The 18,906-nt window shown below is 36.1% G+C and overlaps 2 protein-coding genes across 5 annotated transcripts; both read right to left on the bottom strand.

Annotated features, from left to right (window-relative positions):
* Nucleotides 1-485: 485 nt before the first annotated feature.
* Nucleotides 486-5,585, bottom strand: LOC103929452 (putative E3 ubiquitin-protein ligase LIN-1). The gene is given in 14 exon segments (XM_048567415.1): nt 486-745; nt 981-1,226; nt 1,362-1,508; nt 1,594-1,704; nt 1,809-2,063; nt 2,138-2,163; nt 2,166-2,253; nt 2,346-2,469; nt 2,588-2,904; nt 3,032-3,286; nt 3,463-3,607; nt 3,714-4,773; nt 4,776-5,088; nt 5,243-5,585. Coding segments are annotated over 13 exon segments (2,868 nt in total). The 5' UTR covers nt 4,852-5,088; nt 5,243-5,585; the 3' UTR covers nt 486-727.
* A 4,068-nt stretch (nt 5,586-9,653) lies between these two features.
* LOC103929400 (transcription factor bHLH68) lies at nt 9,654-14,278 on the bottom strand. Of its 4 annotated transcripts, none has more exons than XM_009338585.3 (9): nt 13,834-14,278; nt 13,140-13,524; nt 12,500-12,565; nt 12,192-12,257; nt 11,753-11,818; nt 11,464-11,526; nt 11,173-11,217; nt 10,741-10,785; nt 9,654-10,049 (listed from the first exon to the last, which is right to left on the bottom strand). In XM_009338585.3, the coding sequence occupies exons 1-9, from the start codon at nt 14,130-14,132 to the stop codon at nt 9,912-9,914; spliced, it is 1,173 nt and encodes a 390-aa protein (XP_009336860.2). In that variant the 5' UTR covers nt 14,133-14,278; the 3' UTR covers nt 9,654-9,911. The 4 variants fall into 4 exon arrangements, with proteins under 4 accessions (XP_009336860.2, XP_009336861.2, XP_048423367.1 ...); XM_048567410.1 differs by having other exon boundaries at nt 10,034-10,450; XM_009338586.3 differs by lacking the exon at nt 11,173-11,217.
* Nucleotides 14,279-18,906: the final 4,628 nt, after the last annotated feature.

The raw sequence follows: 18,906 nt of genomic DNA, 5'->3' as shown, positions 1-18,906 counted from the left end.
ATGAAAGTGAGACTTTTTATGGACTCTTGTCATTTCACAATTTAACGTTAATTTATGTGTCAACATCAAAAAACATTGTGCCAAAAACATGAGATGATAGAGAGTCTATGAAGAGTCTCACTTTTGAGAGTCTCTTAGCATTTCTTGAAGTCATTAAACTCCATGACAATGATATGGAAGAGTGCACTAATCTCACAGCTAATTCCAGGAAGAACATCTTACAGGTCTCTCTCCCCCTCCTGGCTTTCTCTCTCCATCTCTTCCTATCACATACAACCGCATCGATACTTTCTCTCAACTCGAATCGTACCACATGCACAACACATCTATGAGTCGAAATCCGCAACAAACTTGCCGAAGCACAGATTATTAACAAATGGTGAGTGATACAAGAATATATATTACAATTGATGAAAAATAAAAGCTTAAGATATTAATCACAACTAATTAATCTAAACTAAAAGAAATAATTAACCACTTGCTAATGAATCCAATTGTCCAATAAGATTATTTTATTACATGAGTTAATTAGCTCCAATAAGATTTGGGGTCGTTATTTACAAGTATAATCAGATCATATTTTATGTACAATTCCACAACAAAACGCATTACAAACATGAAAATATTACAGAGAATTTCACTAAAAAATTATCCGCATGTATATATTTATATCCAGCTGCTCTCCCAACTAAATATATTACCATCCAAATTCACCCCGGTCCTGTTCTTAGCTAAGCCCCCATGCCTGCAAACCAGCAGAATGGTTTTACTTTTAGTTGACAAGGTAAAACCATGAAAAATTGAAAATTCTCTCATTTAAACTTATTGTGTACGTATATACACATACCAAATGTCCAAGGTTCGATCATGAAAATACGATCAACATGTATACATGCACAGACGTGAATAAGTACGTACTACGTAGACATGCATGCACGTATATGTACGTAAAGATTTCTGTTTAAAGACAAAATGTTTACCCAAATTCGGCCATCAGAAGTTCCAGCGACCAAAACTTCCTCATTGGCATCAAGAGCCAAGCAAAGGACCTTACAATTGGCACCAGTTTGTAGGGTGTCCATTCTGTTCTGCTTATTCCTATCCCATATTTCCACACTTCCTCCTTTACCTCCCAAATAAATTAGTTCCGAGCTTATGGCCATTGCCCGCACTTCCAATGTAGTCGGAAGCGATCCAACCATGTCGAAGTTTGCAGCATTCCATATCTTCACATAGGTATACAAATCGAACAGTTCAGTAACTAAGAAATGGATTAAATGAATATTCAATCTTTTTCTTAATTTTCTTGGGATTTTATTTTAGTAACCGAAAATTTGATGTTGTAATATGTTCTGAGGTACCTTAACAGCCGCTCCGTCCACGGAAGAACTGGCTGTATATATAAGTCCACTGTGAACTTGAATAACGTGGATAGGGTTTGCTTTTGTGAGTAGTTTCCAAGTGCCATTTTGAATGGTACTGAGTGTTCCCGTGGCCACATCAACCTCCTGAAAATTTCACACAAGTCTGTTTAGGATGATAAAAACAGCTATAGCTGGATTTTAAACTACAATAACTACAGAAGAATCGTGCCTGAACACCACTGTCATTGCATCCACAATATAATTTTCCGTGTACTAGAGCAAAGCACTTCACATGGTTACTTGAATTTAACAATTTGGTTCTTCCGTTCCATGAATGAACCTGCTAACAAGTAGCGAGCATCGCATTAGTTACATGTTCATGTTAATCTTGCTTTGTAGGATAAATTAATTTCGCCGGTAACCTAATGACCATCTCTTAAGTACCTTAATACCAGTACTTTGTGGAATGAAGTAAGCAAGGCTATTCGTGACGGCTAAACTATGAACTTGATCCTTCATATCATGTACTTTTACACAGTGCATTGCTTCATTGCTAATGGACCATACCCTTGTAGTTCTATCAAGTGAACCACTATATAAAACCTCCCCCGATTGCAAAACTGCCAAGCTAGTAACTGCCTTCATATGTTCTCGAATTTCTTGGATGAGATGAAGAACGCTACCTTTACCCGTCCATACCTTCAGAATTTGAAAACATTTTTTTAAAATACCAAACCATATATAAGACTGAATAAGACCAAGAAATTAGTTACCTTTATAGTTCCATCGGAGTGACCGAAAATATTTTACCGTTGAAGCAAATGACTGAAAGAACCTCTCCGTTCTCGTTGCAGTCGACTTGAGCTAATTCTTTATGATCCCACGGTTCCTGCTGTAGTCAATACATGAACATATAGTTTTGTCATGGCCCTTCTTCTTTCAGGAACAAAGGTATATTACATAAGATTCCTATGAACTTACGGCGCTAGAGTCTTGTCCCTCAGAGAAGAGTTTTAGCATTTGAAATGCCAAGGGAGTGAATCTCTTAAGCTCTCTTAGGCCCCTCACTATATCCTTTATGCTAGAAGTTACCCCCTGCATGCTTCTGAAATTCACAACGTTAAGAATATATATGTAATTTATCCAAGACTTTAAAGTTATTAAAGTAAAACATGCACACGAAGTTACGAACAGAAACCCAAGGATGAATAAGGATGAATAACCGGTTCTTACCAGGATCTTTGATGAAGCTGCTCAACCCAAGCATAGAGAGAGCTTTGTCATCAGTATCCTTGGCAGATTTGAATATCGACACATAACGTTTGAGCAAGAAGAGCCGCGCTGTTCCACGTATTCCTGTGTCTGGAAGAACATTGAGCATGTATACGAGCCATGTGGCTGACATGAAGCACGCTGAACATAATTCTGCGTATCTGCTCTTCAAGCCTTCTGCTAAAGCCTCGAAAAGTAGACCAAACTCATGGCTTGCTAAAGCAAATGCCATTTTTCTTTCCCAATTATCAGCCGCCTTCTCTTCCTGCTTTTGATGTCGACCAGAAAAGTAAACCGATCACAAAATGCATTGCGCAAAGATGATCAAGTAGCCAAAACGAAGCAAACGAAAATAAGGAAATATTAAAAGCAAAGTAATGCAGTGCAAATCTCACAAGAGTTTCGTCGTCTCCAGAAAAATTGCGAAGTTGATCCATTCGTACGCGACTTTTGTAACTTTTGTCAAGGCCGGCACGCTTGAGAAGGAAAGCTCTGGTGAGAGGCTTTCCAGATGTGGAAAACCTCCCTTGCAGCGACATAATTGTCTCAGCAGCAGCAATTTGGGCACTAGGGAAGTCCGCATTTCTGAGACATGAGATGAGTGTGTCTATTGCCTCTTCACGGTATATGCTCATCTTTGTCGGCTCTGCCTACAAAACAAACCCAGTGATCATAACCGACTATCTAGTACAACGAATTCGTCAATGCTAGTAGTTAAAATGCAACATGACTACTTCATGCAATCAACAAGCGTACAATTTGATCGAATCAATTAAATATTTCATGAAGAGCTAAAATAGATGAAAGATTAGAGAGAGTTCCAAACCAGAAGATCGAGTTGAAGTAGTAGACCAGCCACAGTAGGACACCGATCTTGAGGGGCACTCTGCAGATAAATAAGAAGGGTGTGCATTGTGCTGAGCAGGCCTTCATCCTTTATGATATGCAGGATTTGTTCATTAGATGTCCTTCTGTCTAAGACGAAGATTTAATTAAATCTGTCACGCTAGCTCAAGTTCTACAATCATAGAAAAATTGGATACACAGGAACAAACTTGAGAACTGAGATGTATATACCTGTTTAATTTAACTAACTCGAAGAAAAAGTGAACTATCTCAAATTTTTCTCCATCACTTGCGCCGACAAAGCTATCCAAAACAGGAGCCAACTCACCTTTATCAGCTATTGTGTTCCTGCACTTTCCATCTTGCTGCATACATCTCAACAAGATCCTAACTGCCGCAATCCTCTCTTCGGTCGATTCAGATTCCAAACTGCTAATAATTATTTCAAGCGCTTTTTCAGATACTATTGTGTTAACAATCGAAGAGGCAGTACCCTCTCCACTGCCACCAAGAATCAGCCCGAGTAAAACCACTGCAGCTGTTCTCGGCTTTAGACACATGTTAAGCAAATCATCGTCTTTCCTTTTGATAACTAGTAAGAGAGACTCCACCATGTCCCTCTCAATTAGGTTCAGGGTCGAATGCCTCAACAGATATATCAACACCACAGCCTCCATCAACCCCTTTTTAAAAAGCGCCACAATGCGTTCAACATCAGAATTAACGAGCGTTAGCGTCTGGATCACAGCATTGTCTCTTGACCCCAGCTCAGACAGGAGAAAAATTACAGCTAACAGGACCCTGGGATCAACAGAATATAAAAGAACCTCCACAAAACCGTTGATCACTGAAGGATTCGTGAGCAAATTCTGAATATCCCATTCCACATTTGCCTCCTGCCAGAACTGCTCAATTTGAAGAACAGCCATTTCAGACTCCATGAGAATTTCTGACATACAAAGGTTGGTGATTGCAAGTCTTAACTCGCCAACTGCGCCATCAAACCCGCCTTGGAGTACAATACTGTCAGGAGAAGTTGAATGCATTACGGCCTTCAGAACCGGCTCACTCAATGGGCTTGTACTCTCCAATTGGTTCAACACTGCAGTAGGATTCTGTTCTTGCCAGCTTGCAACAAGCCTTTTGAGCATATAGTTGGTCTTAGGCAGTTGAGTGCTCTGCAAGTTCTGGCGCGTAATTGGGCGCGTAGAGTTCCCTCTTTTGATCCACTCCTGGGTCGCTTTTCGCTCATATGTCTGCCCCATCTCAAGTGTCACAGGATCATCAAAGTTCTAGTAATGGGACACACAAAATCCTTGGGAAGTGTATATACTTTTCCCCCAACAGAATTGTTATGACAATCTGCCATGATCAGCCGGTCTGGAGAACTAACAAACAACAAGAAATCCAAAACTTTCTGCGAAGAAATCGATAATGTGACACTAATATCTGATGATTTTTCAATACTTTCAATACCAGATAGATATGCTCAAAATCCAGATAGGTTTGATGGTTACATACTGGCTCGATTCTGCAGAAGTGGGTTGCTTTAGCTTCTGAATTTGGCTCTGTGTAGCCTCAAACAATTCCATTCTTTGTTGTTTTCCTATAAAAACTCAGAAAACAGACAACACATTAAAAACAAAAAGCATAAGAATTAAAATACAAAAAAAAAAAAAAAAAAAACAAACAAACAAACATGGTAATATCAAACCAGAGTTTATGTTCTGTGTTCTTGTAAACATCGGAAAAATCATTACCTCAATTTCTGCTCCGGAATCCACGGAGAAGAAGAAGAAGTTACAGAAGTATCCTCCAGGGAAGACTCTGACTCATAATCTGAAGAGTTCACATTGGGCGAAGCTTCCGAGTTTCAGGAAGATTCCTGTTCCTGGTTTTTGAGGACATTGTTGATTGAAATTCTTCGAGGATAAAAAGGTGGAGACTTTGGTTTTCGTCAGCTGCTGAATACTTCCAACTGGTCCTTCGGCTTCAGCCCATATTGGCTGTGGACGTTTCAAACCAAATAGAGAACCTAGAAGTTAACTCCAAATGTCATGTTTCAGAAGAACATGCAGAGACTGTTTAGTATGTCCAAATACTTGCTTAGTCGTCCTAATTTTGATTATCCCAATTGTTTGTTTGTTAGTTATGTGAATAATAATATTCATGCAATACCTAACACTCTTGTAAATAGTTCTAAAGAATCCAATTACAATTAGGGATTGAATCAAGAAATGTGAAAGAAAACTAATATCTTATTATAAGATTAATATTCTTTGCATTAATTTGTCTACGTGTAGGAAGGTCAAACACTAGGAATCTTATGGTTCATCGATGGGTGTGTGAAGTCAACACACAAAAGTATTGGAGCGATTCTTGGGTGGCATATGATGTATGTAATTAGGTGTTTATCTTTTTTATCACATAATACGTTACAACGTATTGATGAGAGATGTTATGTTATTATTAATTTTGTTATTAATTTGATGAGGGATGACGAAACGGTAGATTTTCTCAATTAAATTAAACTGTGATAAGAGAGATTTTTTCTAATATAGGAGGTATTTTATCATGTAGTCTCAGTATCATGTAAGGTGACATCATGAATTTGACTCTTGTGTCATAGGGTATGCAAAAGCAAAGTCAGTGATCCAAAGATGCATTCGTGAAAGTTTGAACTCGGATTGAAGCTCCAAACTTTTGTGAGATTAACGTGATGAGAAAGATAAACACATACAAACCAATGTTCTCAACTACATACAGGGTGCTTAATGTGGCATATGTATTATGGTATCATCAGTTGGAACAAAACAAAGAAAAATGATCTCTTTCCTTCCCCATCTTCCCAATGGGCCAAAACCACATGGAAGGGAGGACGTTACGTTACATTATGTGGCTGCGTGGAGTCAAGTGGTGAACTTTCATTTTCGTTTTTGGTTTGAATGTGGAGAACTTGTCAATGTCAAAAATGGGCTGAAACGAAAAGAGACCATAAAATATGGGCATCGATTCTCAAGTAGAATAGGTGATTGACAGCCCAAAGATAATTTTGAGATGCGAAAAGTTTGCTAAGATCTTAACTAATCTAAGCTTGACTAGCCCCACTGGCCCTTGTTAATGGATCCAAATCCCAGTTGGAAAATTAGTTTTAGTATTATTGCTTTTTTTTTTTTTGTGGGCTAGAATTAGAATTCTTTGCACGTTAAGTATATGATTTCTTACCCGTTAAAGATTAGAGTTTGCTTTAAGTTTCTTTATAAATATGGTGCTTTATAACTCGTGAAATAATAAGTCAGTCATAATGTAGTTTTCTAGTTTGTATGATTGTATCCGTCATTACAATATATTTCTAGTTAATAAAATTAGAATATTGTTATCCATACACCCATTTTATCTCTCATACACTCTTATTAATTTTTGTCTATTGATTTTCTTTAATTCATTCGATCTGACGACTGAAAATTAAGATGAACGTGTTAGAAGTAAAAATAGGTACACAACTCTAAAATTTATATTCATTTAATCTTCAATTTGTTAGCCTGATCGTTATACTTACTCTGATTTTTTCAACTGTCCCATCTCAATTAAGTGAGACTATAATATATTGCACATTTCGAGCACTCCAATTCCAACCCGATTCCCGCGTTAGGAGAAACTAGAGAAGTACAAAGCCAATGAATCTATACTTTCATTTTGTTGGTTAACTTTACAGTTTTAAAAATATTCTGTTATCACCTTATGGAACTATGCGTAAAATGTTCTCAACTGTGTTAAGAAACTGTGTGTACGCATTATTTGTGCAATTATAGTCAACAAAATCGTATATCATGGAGCAATAAACCAAGGATTTTTAAAAAGTTGTATAAAAAGAGTTCCCTTTCTGTGTAGGGGAGTTTTAAAGAATTCAACTCTTGCATCGATCCTTCGCCTTGAATCGGAAAAGAAAACTCATATAAAAGTATCTCTAATAGAGATGTTAAAGAATAAATATCAAATGTGAATTTGATGACTAATGTTTTTCAAATTTGATTTATTACCGCTTCTAACTTATAATTCTATGCGTTTTTCAAATTCGTTCATCATTTAAAAAAAAAATGTTGATCACCGTGCACATGCAAGCAAGTCCAATCATGCTAAAGCGATGTTCCATCTTCCATGCCACCATTTGACGGATGACACGTCTCAAATCATGAAAATTGCCGTGGTATTATTGTTGGATGGAATTCGCATGGGGTCGCATGTCGGGATAAGTGGGTTAATTTTTGTACCTTGGAATGCCCTTTTCTTGCTTTTCCTCTTGGAATATATATTACATCAATACATCTAGTCACCTCAATATATTCTTGTCGAGAATTTTTGTTATATATCTTCACTATTCAATATATATATATGTGTGTGTGTGTGTGTGTGTTACATCAATACCTCTAGCCACCTCAACATATTCTTGTAGAGAATTTTAGTTATATATCTTCATTATTTAATAGATATTGCTTTCGATTATTCAAAAGAGATCGCTAAGTAAAATAGAACGGAAATTTGTAGTAAATGTATTAATGGTAAGTGCCAGGTTTTGAGCTATGAGCTTAGAAGTACATTTATTTTTGTGGTTATACATGTAGTATTACCAATTATGTGACATCCCACATCGTCCAGGAGAGTGATCTTTAAATGTATATTCTCATCCCTACCTAGCACGAGGCCTTTTGAAAGCTCATTGGCTTTGGGTTCCATGGGAACTCCGAAGTTAAGCGAGTAGCGCGCGAGAGCACTCCTAGGTAGGGTGACCCATTAGGAAGTTCTCGTGTGAGTTATCAGAAACAAAACCGTGAGGGCGTGGTCGGGGCCCAAAGCGGACAATATCGTGCTACGGTGGTGGAGCGGGCCCGAGAAGTGGTCCCCCTTAGCCGGGATGTGACAATTTGGTATCAGAGCCTAACCCTGGTCACGTGTGTGCCGACGAGGACGTCGGGCCCCTAAGGGGGGTGGATTGTGACATCCCACATCGCCCAGGGGAGTGATCCTTAAATGTATATTCTCATCCCTACCTAGCACAACGCATTTTGGGAGCTCATTGGCTTCGTGTTCCATGGGAACTCCAAAGTTAAGTGAGTAGCGCGCGAGAGCACTCCCAGGATGGGTGACCCATTGGGAAGTTCTCGTGTGAGTTCCTAGAAACAAAACCGTGAGGGCGTGGTCGGGGCCCAAAACGGACAATATCGTGCTACAGTGGTGGAGTGGGCCCAGGAAGTGGTCCCCCCGGGCCGGGATGTGACAAATACACTCATATTATAATGTGTATATTTAATTTTTTTTTTTATTGCCTTATGCCAGTGACAAGACTGAAGAAGTTGAGGTTCATGCCCTCTCACGTGTGACAAATTTTCAAGCCTAACGCATGCATAAGACAAATTAGGTGACGTGGAGCAGGTGTGGTTGTTGGGCTTCACACGTGGGACAACTTGCTCTGATACCATAAAAAAGTTGAGGTTCCACCACAAAATCAATTGGCAATATTGGAAGTAGCTCAATTACTTATAACCACATGCAAGATCCCTTTTTTTTTCGATGTGAGATTGATACTCTTAACAAAAACAACTATTATATATAGTTGGAAGTATGATGAATAGAATTTGGTTGGGACCCAAAACAGACAATATCGTGCTACAGTGGTGGAGCAGGCCCAGGAAGTGGTCCCCCGGGTCGGGATGTGACAAATTCACTCATATTATAATGTGTATATTTAATTTTTTTTTATTGCCTTATGCCAGTGACAAGACTGAAGAAGTTGAGGTTCATGCCCTCTCACGTGTGACAAATTTTCAAGCCTAACGCATGCATAAGACAAATTAGGTGACGTGGAGCAGGTGTGGTTGTTGGGCTTCACACGCGGGACAACTTGCTCTGATACCATAAAAAAGTTGAGGTTCCACCACAAAATCAATTGGCAATATTGGAAGTAGCTCAATTACTTATAACCACATGCAAGATCCCTTTTTTTTCCGATGTGAGATTGATACTCTTAACAAAAACAACTATTATATATAGTTAGAAGTATGATGAATAGAATTCAATTAAATGATGCTTTGCAACATTTAAAACGGCTAGTATTCCTACTAGTTAGTAGTACTGGATAGACATGAGCTAGCATGGTAGCAGCAAGCAGTAGAATTAAGCAAAATAGAAGATAGATAAATTAAACTTAAAATTAAAGGTTTAAGGACTTCGTAGTCCCGCCAAATTTAAGCACACATGCATGCGTACGTATGTAAACGTACAGATTAACTAAATATTGTATAGCATCATGAGCAATCAGCCTTTTGAATTTAGCAGAGTGACTGCTCATGATGTTATATCATTCATTTCCATGAAGCTCCATCGATATCTACCTTAACTAGAGTAGCAGTAGTAGGCCACCAAACGGTTAATTTACTGAAAACCTCCGCCGCTGAGCGCCGGAGCCCAATAGTCAGCTCCATTATCGCTCCCAACTTGGAGGGTACATGAAACTGGAACCAAACACAAGCCCCTACTCCTCAGGTCCTTTTTTGGCTCTTCATGAGGATCCTAACAATGTGTAACCAGAAAACCAATTTAATTAAGTATAGCTTAATTTCATTGTAATTACGCAAAGTTAATTGTATATAATTAATGAGCTAAAAGTTATTTTAAAAGATACTAGCAACTAGCACACACAATACATGTGCAATTAAATTTTTTTTTTTATTCTCTTCTCTACGTTTCATCACATCCACAAACTACAGCACATTTTATATAGTGTCAATATGCTGCCGAACGTAGCTACCATACTAGCAAAACAATCCTCTTCATTAGGGTTAATTGCGACAAAAAGCTAAACCATATTTTTGTCGCAGTAGTCCGTCGGTGAACTTTCTTCGTTGGGTGGTTTTAATAAAGTGAAGGGGTTGAGCGTGAGGAGAATGTGGAAGGAGCGGTTGAGGATTTTTCTGGCAAGAGATGCAGAGAGTGAGGAAGAGGAGAGAAGTTGGTTTTTTTTTTAAATAAATTTAATTTTAAACAGGGCTGCTATGTGTACATTACTGTGAGGTTCAACTAAAAACAGTAAAATTTGGGTTCATGTATTATTAAATTGGCCATAATTTTTGTTTTGGTTCAGTTTTGATTGAGGATTAGAAAGATAATTTTCTGAAATTTTGATTGACAATCAAGATTCTATTAATATGTAGTTTCGATATGAAAAAGTTAAAAGTTAATAAAGCATGCATGGAATATATACCTGCTCAGAAGCTCCTTTCCTCTTCATGCAATTGTCATTGAGCAGCTGTGATCAGAACAACATATAATACAAAAGCCTTAGCAACTTAATTAGCATTGACTAAGTAATTAGTTTGACCTGAATAAGATAATATTACATGATAATGTATTCCTCTCTCATTTTAATCTTTATTTAAAAAGATTGAAAGCTTTAAAGATGATCATGGCTTTGTATGCTCTTTAAACAGTAGTTATCTTTAGTTGCTTACAAGATACTGCAACATTGTTCAATAAATATTTGTTACGTGTTAAAAAAATATATCATCCGTCCAAATAAATTGGTGGCAATATATAATCTCTCCAACAATACATACATAGTTGTATCGCTTTGTAGGTTTTCCCAATTTCAAGATGTAAATATGGGTCCAATAAAAGTTAGCATGTGTGTATATACCTGACCAGGATCTTCAGGGAACATACAATTCCTCTCCCCATGAACCTAATTAATAAGAAACTTTTAATTAATTCACCATTATCAATCAATTACGGGGCTAAGATATAACTACTGAATATTATGTATACAGTCTTGCACGTGCAAGAAGAAGATAGAGGAAGGGGGTGGAGATGTTGCTTGGGGAAGAGAGGAAAAAAATAGATTAAAGTTAGAGAGATTATTTATTTAAATTATATGACGTGGTTGCTATCACAAGTTTTCGATTTTGTTTCTTGTTTTTATATTACTTACTGCAGACTGTGGCTGCTGCCGCATGTTTCCTGATCCACTGCCCAAGTAAGGTAAACTGAGGGCCTGCATCCAAGGGGAAAAAAGAGAGAAGCATGAAACGAATCGTATTTGTAGCACTTCAAAAACTAGAGAGAGAGAGAGAGAGAGAGAGAGAGAGAATATTAATTGAAGGAATAACTAAAGAGAGTGGAACTTTAACGGTGTGGTTGTGTGCCATCACGGCCAATTGCAAGTACCAACTAAATGGCCTCTGTCAAGAGAGAGAGAGAGAGAGAGAGAGAGAGGTTACCTCAATTTGACTCTGAAGGAATCTGATGTACCCAATAGCTTCTAACAAGACAGAGGCTGTGTCAGTCTGCAAAAGAGATAAAAAGCCACACCACAACCCTCCAAAGTCATACTCAATACTTTGCTTGCATGTCTTCTTTAATGCTTAAAGGTGAAAGAGAAAGCCCTTCGTTGTATAGTAGTAATAGTATATATAAATAAGGGATCATTATTGACACTTAAAAAATTATCACACAGTATAAATTTATATAAAGTACAAGGAAAAAATTGTATATGAGAGTGCAGGATAAAAAGTTCACTTTATAAGTTTTTTGAGTAAGAATTCGATAAGTAATGTGCAAAATATACAATATTTCATTTTTAACCACTAATCTTAAACAACTTTTTAGGCATTTTGGCTGCATACGATAGAGGGTAGAGGGGGAAGAGCAATGGCGTACCTTCCCAAATGGAGAAACTAGCTGATGAAGGGCTGTAATTCTGTCACCTAATTTCTCCTTCCTCACCTGAATGTAGACAGAATCCATCATAAATAAGGGGTGGAGGTCTCTTGTGGTTAAAACACAAGAGATTAAGAATCATCATGATTGATCAGAAATGGACATTCGAGAAAGACAACTATATACTTCCACAGTTCCACCTACAGGTGCGTGTGTGTTTGTGCCTGTCTATTCTTGTGTGAAAGAAGTACTGAGAGAGAGAGGGAGAGAGAGAGAGAGAGAGTAATTAGTTCAGTTGTAAGCGTTACCTTGAAGGTAGTAGGGGTTGAAGAAGGTTGAACCCTTGCTCTCTTAAGCGCCCCACCATTGTTACACTTCACAAAAGAAACAAAGAACAAAGAAGAGAAAGAAATGAAAAATGAGTACAATTTTCTGCCAAAGAAAAGGAGTACATTGATAAATATTAATTAAAAATCTTCAGTGAATTTTACTGATCACCCCCGTATTAAGTTCTTAACCGATTAGCACTTTAATTTATACTAAATAAACCAGTTTATGGCTATTTGAGGGGAAAAACGGGAGCTGATTCATTTCATTGCCATTTTAAGGACTTAATGAACTACTTAAAGAGAAAAGGTAAAAAATCTTGGAAAGAGAAAAGCACCACATGATAAATAAATTATAATTCATTTGATGACTCCATATTAATGCGCATATATTGAGATTAAAAAATTAAGCTCATCGCTCATCACATTCAAAGCATGTATTTAGAATAACCAGTTCAATTTATTTGAAAGAAAAAAGGAATGAATAATTTTGGAAAACCCTAGAAAATCAAGAATGTGTAATTTTCGTATCGAAAGAGAATTTACCATGGACTCTCTCTCTCTCTCTCTCTCTCTCTCTCTCTCTTGGGTTAATTACTTGTATGTAAAAAGTGTTAATTACCTGATCAGAGGATCGATGTGGTGGTGGATGCCTCACTTCCGACTTGCTAGAAAAATCCAACATATTGTTGTTGCTGAAACTCGTCACACACGATGACTTAGGAGATGAGGCTGCAGATGGAGTAGTTGATTGCATAATCTGAGACAAAGAAGACAAAGCTGCAGCTGATGGGTTAAAATCTTGGATGTGATCATTCCCGTGATGATGATGTCCGTACATAAAGCCACCGCTGCTTCCTGAGTTTTCTTGCTTCACGTCCACAGCAGGAGCATTTGGAGTTTGAGTGCTATTTAATACTTGCTCCTCCCAATTTTCCAATTTCTTAGCAGCTTGATGAAATTGTCTCATGATTACCCCTTTCTCATCTTCACCTACCAATCCACCCCTGATAATTCACAACCACACATCCATTAATAAGTCATTGATTTATGAAAAAAAATATCAAAATTAATAATTAAGTACTTGATGATCTATATAACAAATATAGTTATTATTAGCACTTCAAAAATGTCATTTTTATATTCTAAAATTTGATAGGAAAAAAGAGAAAAAAAAAATTGTATAGAGAGAACTGCAGAATGACACTTTTAACAGCACCCATAACAAAATATCAAAGTTTGAGTCCATGCATGCAAAGCAGCTATGTATTTTGTGTTGAGATAAAAAGGAGTGCTAATTAAGAAAATATAATTACAAGAGAAGTTGGCTCCAAGACTCTGGAAGCTCCTGGTTGTTATTTTCAATATGCCAAGAAGGAATGCCAAGTCCTGAAGAAGAAATTGTTGAAGAAGGGGCGGAAGTGTTGTTGTTGTTGTTGGGTGCAAATTGTGGGATTAAAAAATTAGGAGGAAGAGGAGAAGGGGGATGAAAGAAAGGAGAAATATTCATAGATGGTTGGGTACTTGGTGGCCTCATGCTGTTGATACTCCACCAATTAGGGTTTCCGGCCATCATTTGTTGCACCGGTGAGCTCTGGCAACCACCTCTATTCATGCCTCTCGTTATCTTCTGATTCCGAATGAGAGCTAATCAGCTGAGCAAGCTTCCTATCTACAAGTTAGGATTTCGCAGCTCCCTTAGCTTTTTGGATCTTTTTCTGAAGCTCCCAAAACAAGTCTGTAGAAACTTTGAGAGGTCTGCCTCCACTGGGTTAAGTAGTAGTGGTTTTGTATACTAGCTAGCAAGAGGGAGAGGAAAACCCAGGTCCTGCTTTTAAGAGAATTGGAATAATCATGGAGTTTTGAGAGCCTTTGTCTTTGTTGTTTCCTCTCTCTTTTATCTTGCTAGTTAGCTCCTTTTTTTATTACTCTGATTTGCTTTTTTCTTTCTTCCCTTTCCTTTATGTTTTTCTTTTTCTTCTTTACTTTTTCTCTCCTTTTGCTTTATCTCAAAGTGGGACAGAAAAGGTGGTAGCAATTCCTATTAATTAAGTAAACAAAAAATTGGATCTCACTAGCGTGAGTCTTGAGTACACAATATATTTCTCGCCGTCCCATCAACCTATCTGCCAAGGTTTATATACAAGTATCATAGGTGTATATTTACTGCATTGGGTAATTGGGATCCACCATCCATGTATAGTTGTATTGTAATTTGGTGAGTTAGTTTTAAGGTAATGAAAATTTATTAAGAAATCATAAAAAGCGTACATAGAATTGGCATATATATTAGTTTAACTAAATGAACGTTGAAACAACCATTCACTTAAAATAAATTTAGACTAAAGGTGTGTTATTTTGCATGATTCGTTGTTTGATCAAAAAAATAAGTTGAATCACACGAACGTTCAAACAACCATTCACTTCATATATAGTGGTTTAGATTATTAATTTAACAGCATAACAACTTAAATAATTTAAGCAAAAGACATGGAATTTCAACTTTATATGAATTTTGCAAAACTAGATAGTTAAGTTTGTGCAAAGATCCTATATATTTTTCTCAATTTCAAAATAATGTAGAGACTAAGTTCCATGCGAGTATAAAATATCGATTGTGACATGAAATCAATAAATGATATGTCATGTGAGTTCTTGTCTCACTAGTGTGGTGTGAGCCACCCTCTGATGACTAAGTTAGACATAGTAGAAAGAGTTAAGGTTTCTTGGTGAACGAACACTTACCTCTTATGGTGAGAACTCATGTCATTTAAAGTTGAGCACAATGAAAACTTGTATAAGTGTATGTGCATGGTATGCGTTCATAGGTGGAATATGATCATGTCCATTAATTCATTAGTCGTTTGACTTGCAGAGACTTAGTGATTAATATAATTATGAGCCATCGAGTCTTGAATCTCTGAATACGTTGTAGGTTTTGGCCTATGATTAAGTCATAATTAACGGAAGTTTCCGTTAGTTGATCCTTAAGCTCTCGGCCATTTTTCGCTTGAGCGTGTTTGATATGCAAGTCCAACAAAGGTGAATTCCTCTTCTGGATTGTGGTCCGAGGCATTACCCGCTTCGTTGAATGCGGGTGAGATCATGCTTTTCTTTTCCGCGGGATTCGAGAGGCCTCTCCTAATTCGCATGTAATTATCTCACTGGACGATGAAATGAGTTTCACAAGTAAGATGGGAATTCTCCTTTTTTTCCCTTTAAATATGCCTCTGAAAATAAAACGAGAAATGCTAAGAGGATTCTTTCAAAAGTGGGATTTTATTGGGTTCTCTGCTATCTCACAGTTTAATGTTAATTCTTGTACCTACATTATAAAATATTGTGCCAAAATATGAGATGATAGAGAGTTTATGAAGAGTCCCACTTTTGAGATAGACCCCTTAACATTTCTCAAATAAAACTCTTAACTTAGTATTATGGTTTAATGATATTTTTCTTCACTTGTAAGATCACTTATAATTGAGAGATCTTAGATTTGAATATCATGAATTCTAGAGTTCAATACGAATTTATTCTCTCACCATATATCGTTCTATAAAAAATACAAAAAGAAAGGACTTTAAAAATTGTACGAGAGGGTTCAAGTAAGTAATTAATAGCCTCAATTAAATGATCTGCTAATTAAATGATAAGAAAGAATGTTGAGTATTAACTCATAAACTCTTTGCTCAAACAAAAAAAAAAAAAAAAAAAAATCCTCATAAACTCATTGCATGATGAGTCAGTTTGTCAGTGTAGGAATTATTGAGAGATAGCCACCTTACCCTGAGTCACTGCAAGAGGTTTCGTGATTGTCTTGCAAGTATGGTTTGAATTCTCTTCTTGTTCTTTTTGTATTTATGTGTTTCCTGCAAACTTTTTTTAGGTTAATATGGAAACGGAATTGATGAATTACTAGTCCGTACGTAACTCCAAATTCCATTTCGGTCAGCGCGCAGTACTGTTGTTACGGATTTAGGAGAGGCCAGATATTTAAGATAACCATGAAGAAGCAATCAAGGAATATGTATATATTACAACTTCCTTCCTAATTCAGACGTTAATATTCGAACTTTTATCTAAATGCCAATTTCAATTGCCAGTTCTAACTCCTGGTCAGTAAATCAGCAGTGTAAACTCGTAGAGTTATTCTAATGAATGCAAATCTTGAAAGTAAAATGAAAGAGGATGAACATTGGTCATACGTGGTTAAAACATGTTGTAATTGACACTCTAAAATACAACCACATAATTCTATCCGTATATTAACATCCAGATGTAGATTTTATTTCATATTTTATATTTTGGTATACGTATGGTATAATGTTTTAGTAAAATCTAACAAATAAAATTATGGGGTGTAACAACGTTACAAGTCATCTTCTCAAAATGAATCTTGGCCCCACCGAAAGACTTGGTCCAAAACGAATTTATCCGTGAATTGAAGTTTACGATTATAATAATAACAAAGCTAATTATGAGGATTACAGAACTGATAGTCAGGATGATCAAAATTTAACATTGGCATCACTAGAATTGTTGTCACCCACAGAGACTATTGTGGATGATGTATGCGTTGAAACCTTATCTGCTTGTAGGATTGCTATAACCCTAACTGTCTAATTAAGTAATTAAATAGGTAATAAAAAATGTGGTAAATGTGAGGACGATGACCCGTGAGGAGAAATTTTTTATTGTGATCGGAGTACGAGTGGTACACTACGTGTTTTTATAGAAGTGGTGAGAAATTTTATTTTTTAAATTATTAACTTTTAAATGCACATATCTCATTATTTGTTATTATTATTTATATAATAACATGTTACGTGTAACGATCACATTAAAAAATCTCCCTACCATACCCGTGAGAGTAGAGAGACGACCGACATTCGCACGGTACACACTTTTCGAGAGGTCAATATCTAGGGTTTGGAGATCCCTAATCTCAGGTCTTCCAAGAGAATGATTGCAATTTCCTAGGATTATCATTCTATATATTTGGACTCCCCCCTCACCCCGGAAATCCCTAAGCAAAGGTGAGGAGGAATTTCAAATTAAAAGCAAACAACCATAAATTGCATATTTTAAAGAAATTATTATTGATATTTCAAAATTTTAATTTGTAATCTAAATTTTTATATTTAGAAAAAAAACTAACGAATGCACAATTAGATTTTAAAGTACAAACAATAGATTTGTTTTCTTTATTATACTATTATCTACCGAAGTGTTCAGTTTTTTAATTTAAAAAAAATGTAAAAAAATTGAAAAACTCAAATCTAGCCAAATTTGAACACTCGTAAAAATGAAGAAAGACTTGGCTCCTTAAGATTGAGGAGGAAGTTCTCCTCAATTCAATTAGTGCAAATTCATGTTTATGATCTAAACTGTTTATATTATATATCACTCTGTACAAATCATCTATAAAAAAATCAATTAAAACTAAAATTGCTTGGTCGTAGAGTTTCTTGCTTATGATCGAAATCGTGTATCTTATAAATCACTAAGTAAAGATCATTCTAATTATTTTACTGAATTCGCGCATTTGTTTTTATATAGTTCAACTACTAAACGATAATCAATTTTTTGTATGATGATCTTTATAGAATGATTTTGTAAAATGAATGGTTCGAATCATAAACATGAAGTTCCATGAATTGGTCACGAAGTGAATTGAGAAGGAACTTCTCATCTAACGAGGAGCCAAATAAATTCCTAAAAGATAGTATCTTCAATTTTAGTTTTTGTATTTTCAAAAGGTGAAATTGAATGGTTATAATACTTTATTCATTTGAACTAAATTAACAAAAAGTTATTTGCGCATATTTAGATATATGTTGCAATACTTTTCTGGCATGTATATATGTTCCTTGGAGCCACACAAAACTACTTAATTAGAAATATATACATTTATCCAATAAAAGACTTACTATATATATGTACAAATGGAAATCAATTATGTAAAATATAGGACCAAATTCATGAAAGTAAAAGAAAGATATGAATCATATAATTAACAGTATGCTGGTCCATAAACATATGGTACATATTTTTTGACATTGTGATGTCTAACAACAATACAATACCAAAGACCATAGGCTATATTTTATTCCCCATAAAAGCGTAAAGAACCAGTTCTTACTTCTTAACATTGAAATTGGAAGTGCCCAACTCATCAAAAACCCTAAGCCCACGTCTCGTTTGAAAGTGCTTAATTTGGTTAAAAGAAATTTTGGTAAAAATATTTTTGGTACAATTATTAGTAAAAATTGCATGAATTATGAAAGAACATTTGAAGTGTTTTTTGAAAGAAACATATAAATAATGTTTCTTGTATAAAGTATTTTACGTGCTTTTAGAGCAAAAAAAACCACCTTCTTTAAAAGCGT

This window comes from the organism of the source record quoted next, unplaced genomic scaffold (assembly GCF_019419815.1).
Source record: "Pyrus x bretschneideri cultivar Hongxiangsu unplaced genomic scaffold, Pyrus_bretschneideri_v1 Contig44, whole genome shotgun sequence".
NCBI classification, from domain to species: Eukaryota; Viridiplantae; Streptophyta; class Magnoliopsida; order Rosales; family Rosaceae; genus Pyrus; species Pyrus x bretschneideri.
Note: the sequence above shows the minus strand (reverse complement) of the source record. Positions and strands in the feature narration are given on the sequence as shown.

Excerpts from the sequence above, each read along its gene's own strand:
- LOC103929400 (XM_009338585.3), bottom strand. The coding sequence starts at position 14,132 with ATGAATAGAGGTGGTTGCCAGAGCTCACCGGTGCAACAAATGATGGCC. Across the intron at positions 13,525-13,833 it reads TCTTGGAGCCAACTTCTCTT|GGGTGGATTGGTAGGTGAAG; the intron begins GTAATTATATTT and ends GTGAATTATCAG. Across the intron at positions 11,527-11,752 it reads TCCTTCAGAGTCAAATTGAG|GCCCTCAGTTTACCTTACTT; the intron begins GTAACCTCTCTC and ends CCTTGGATGCAG.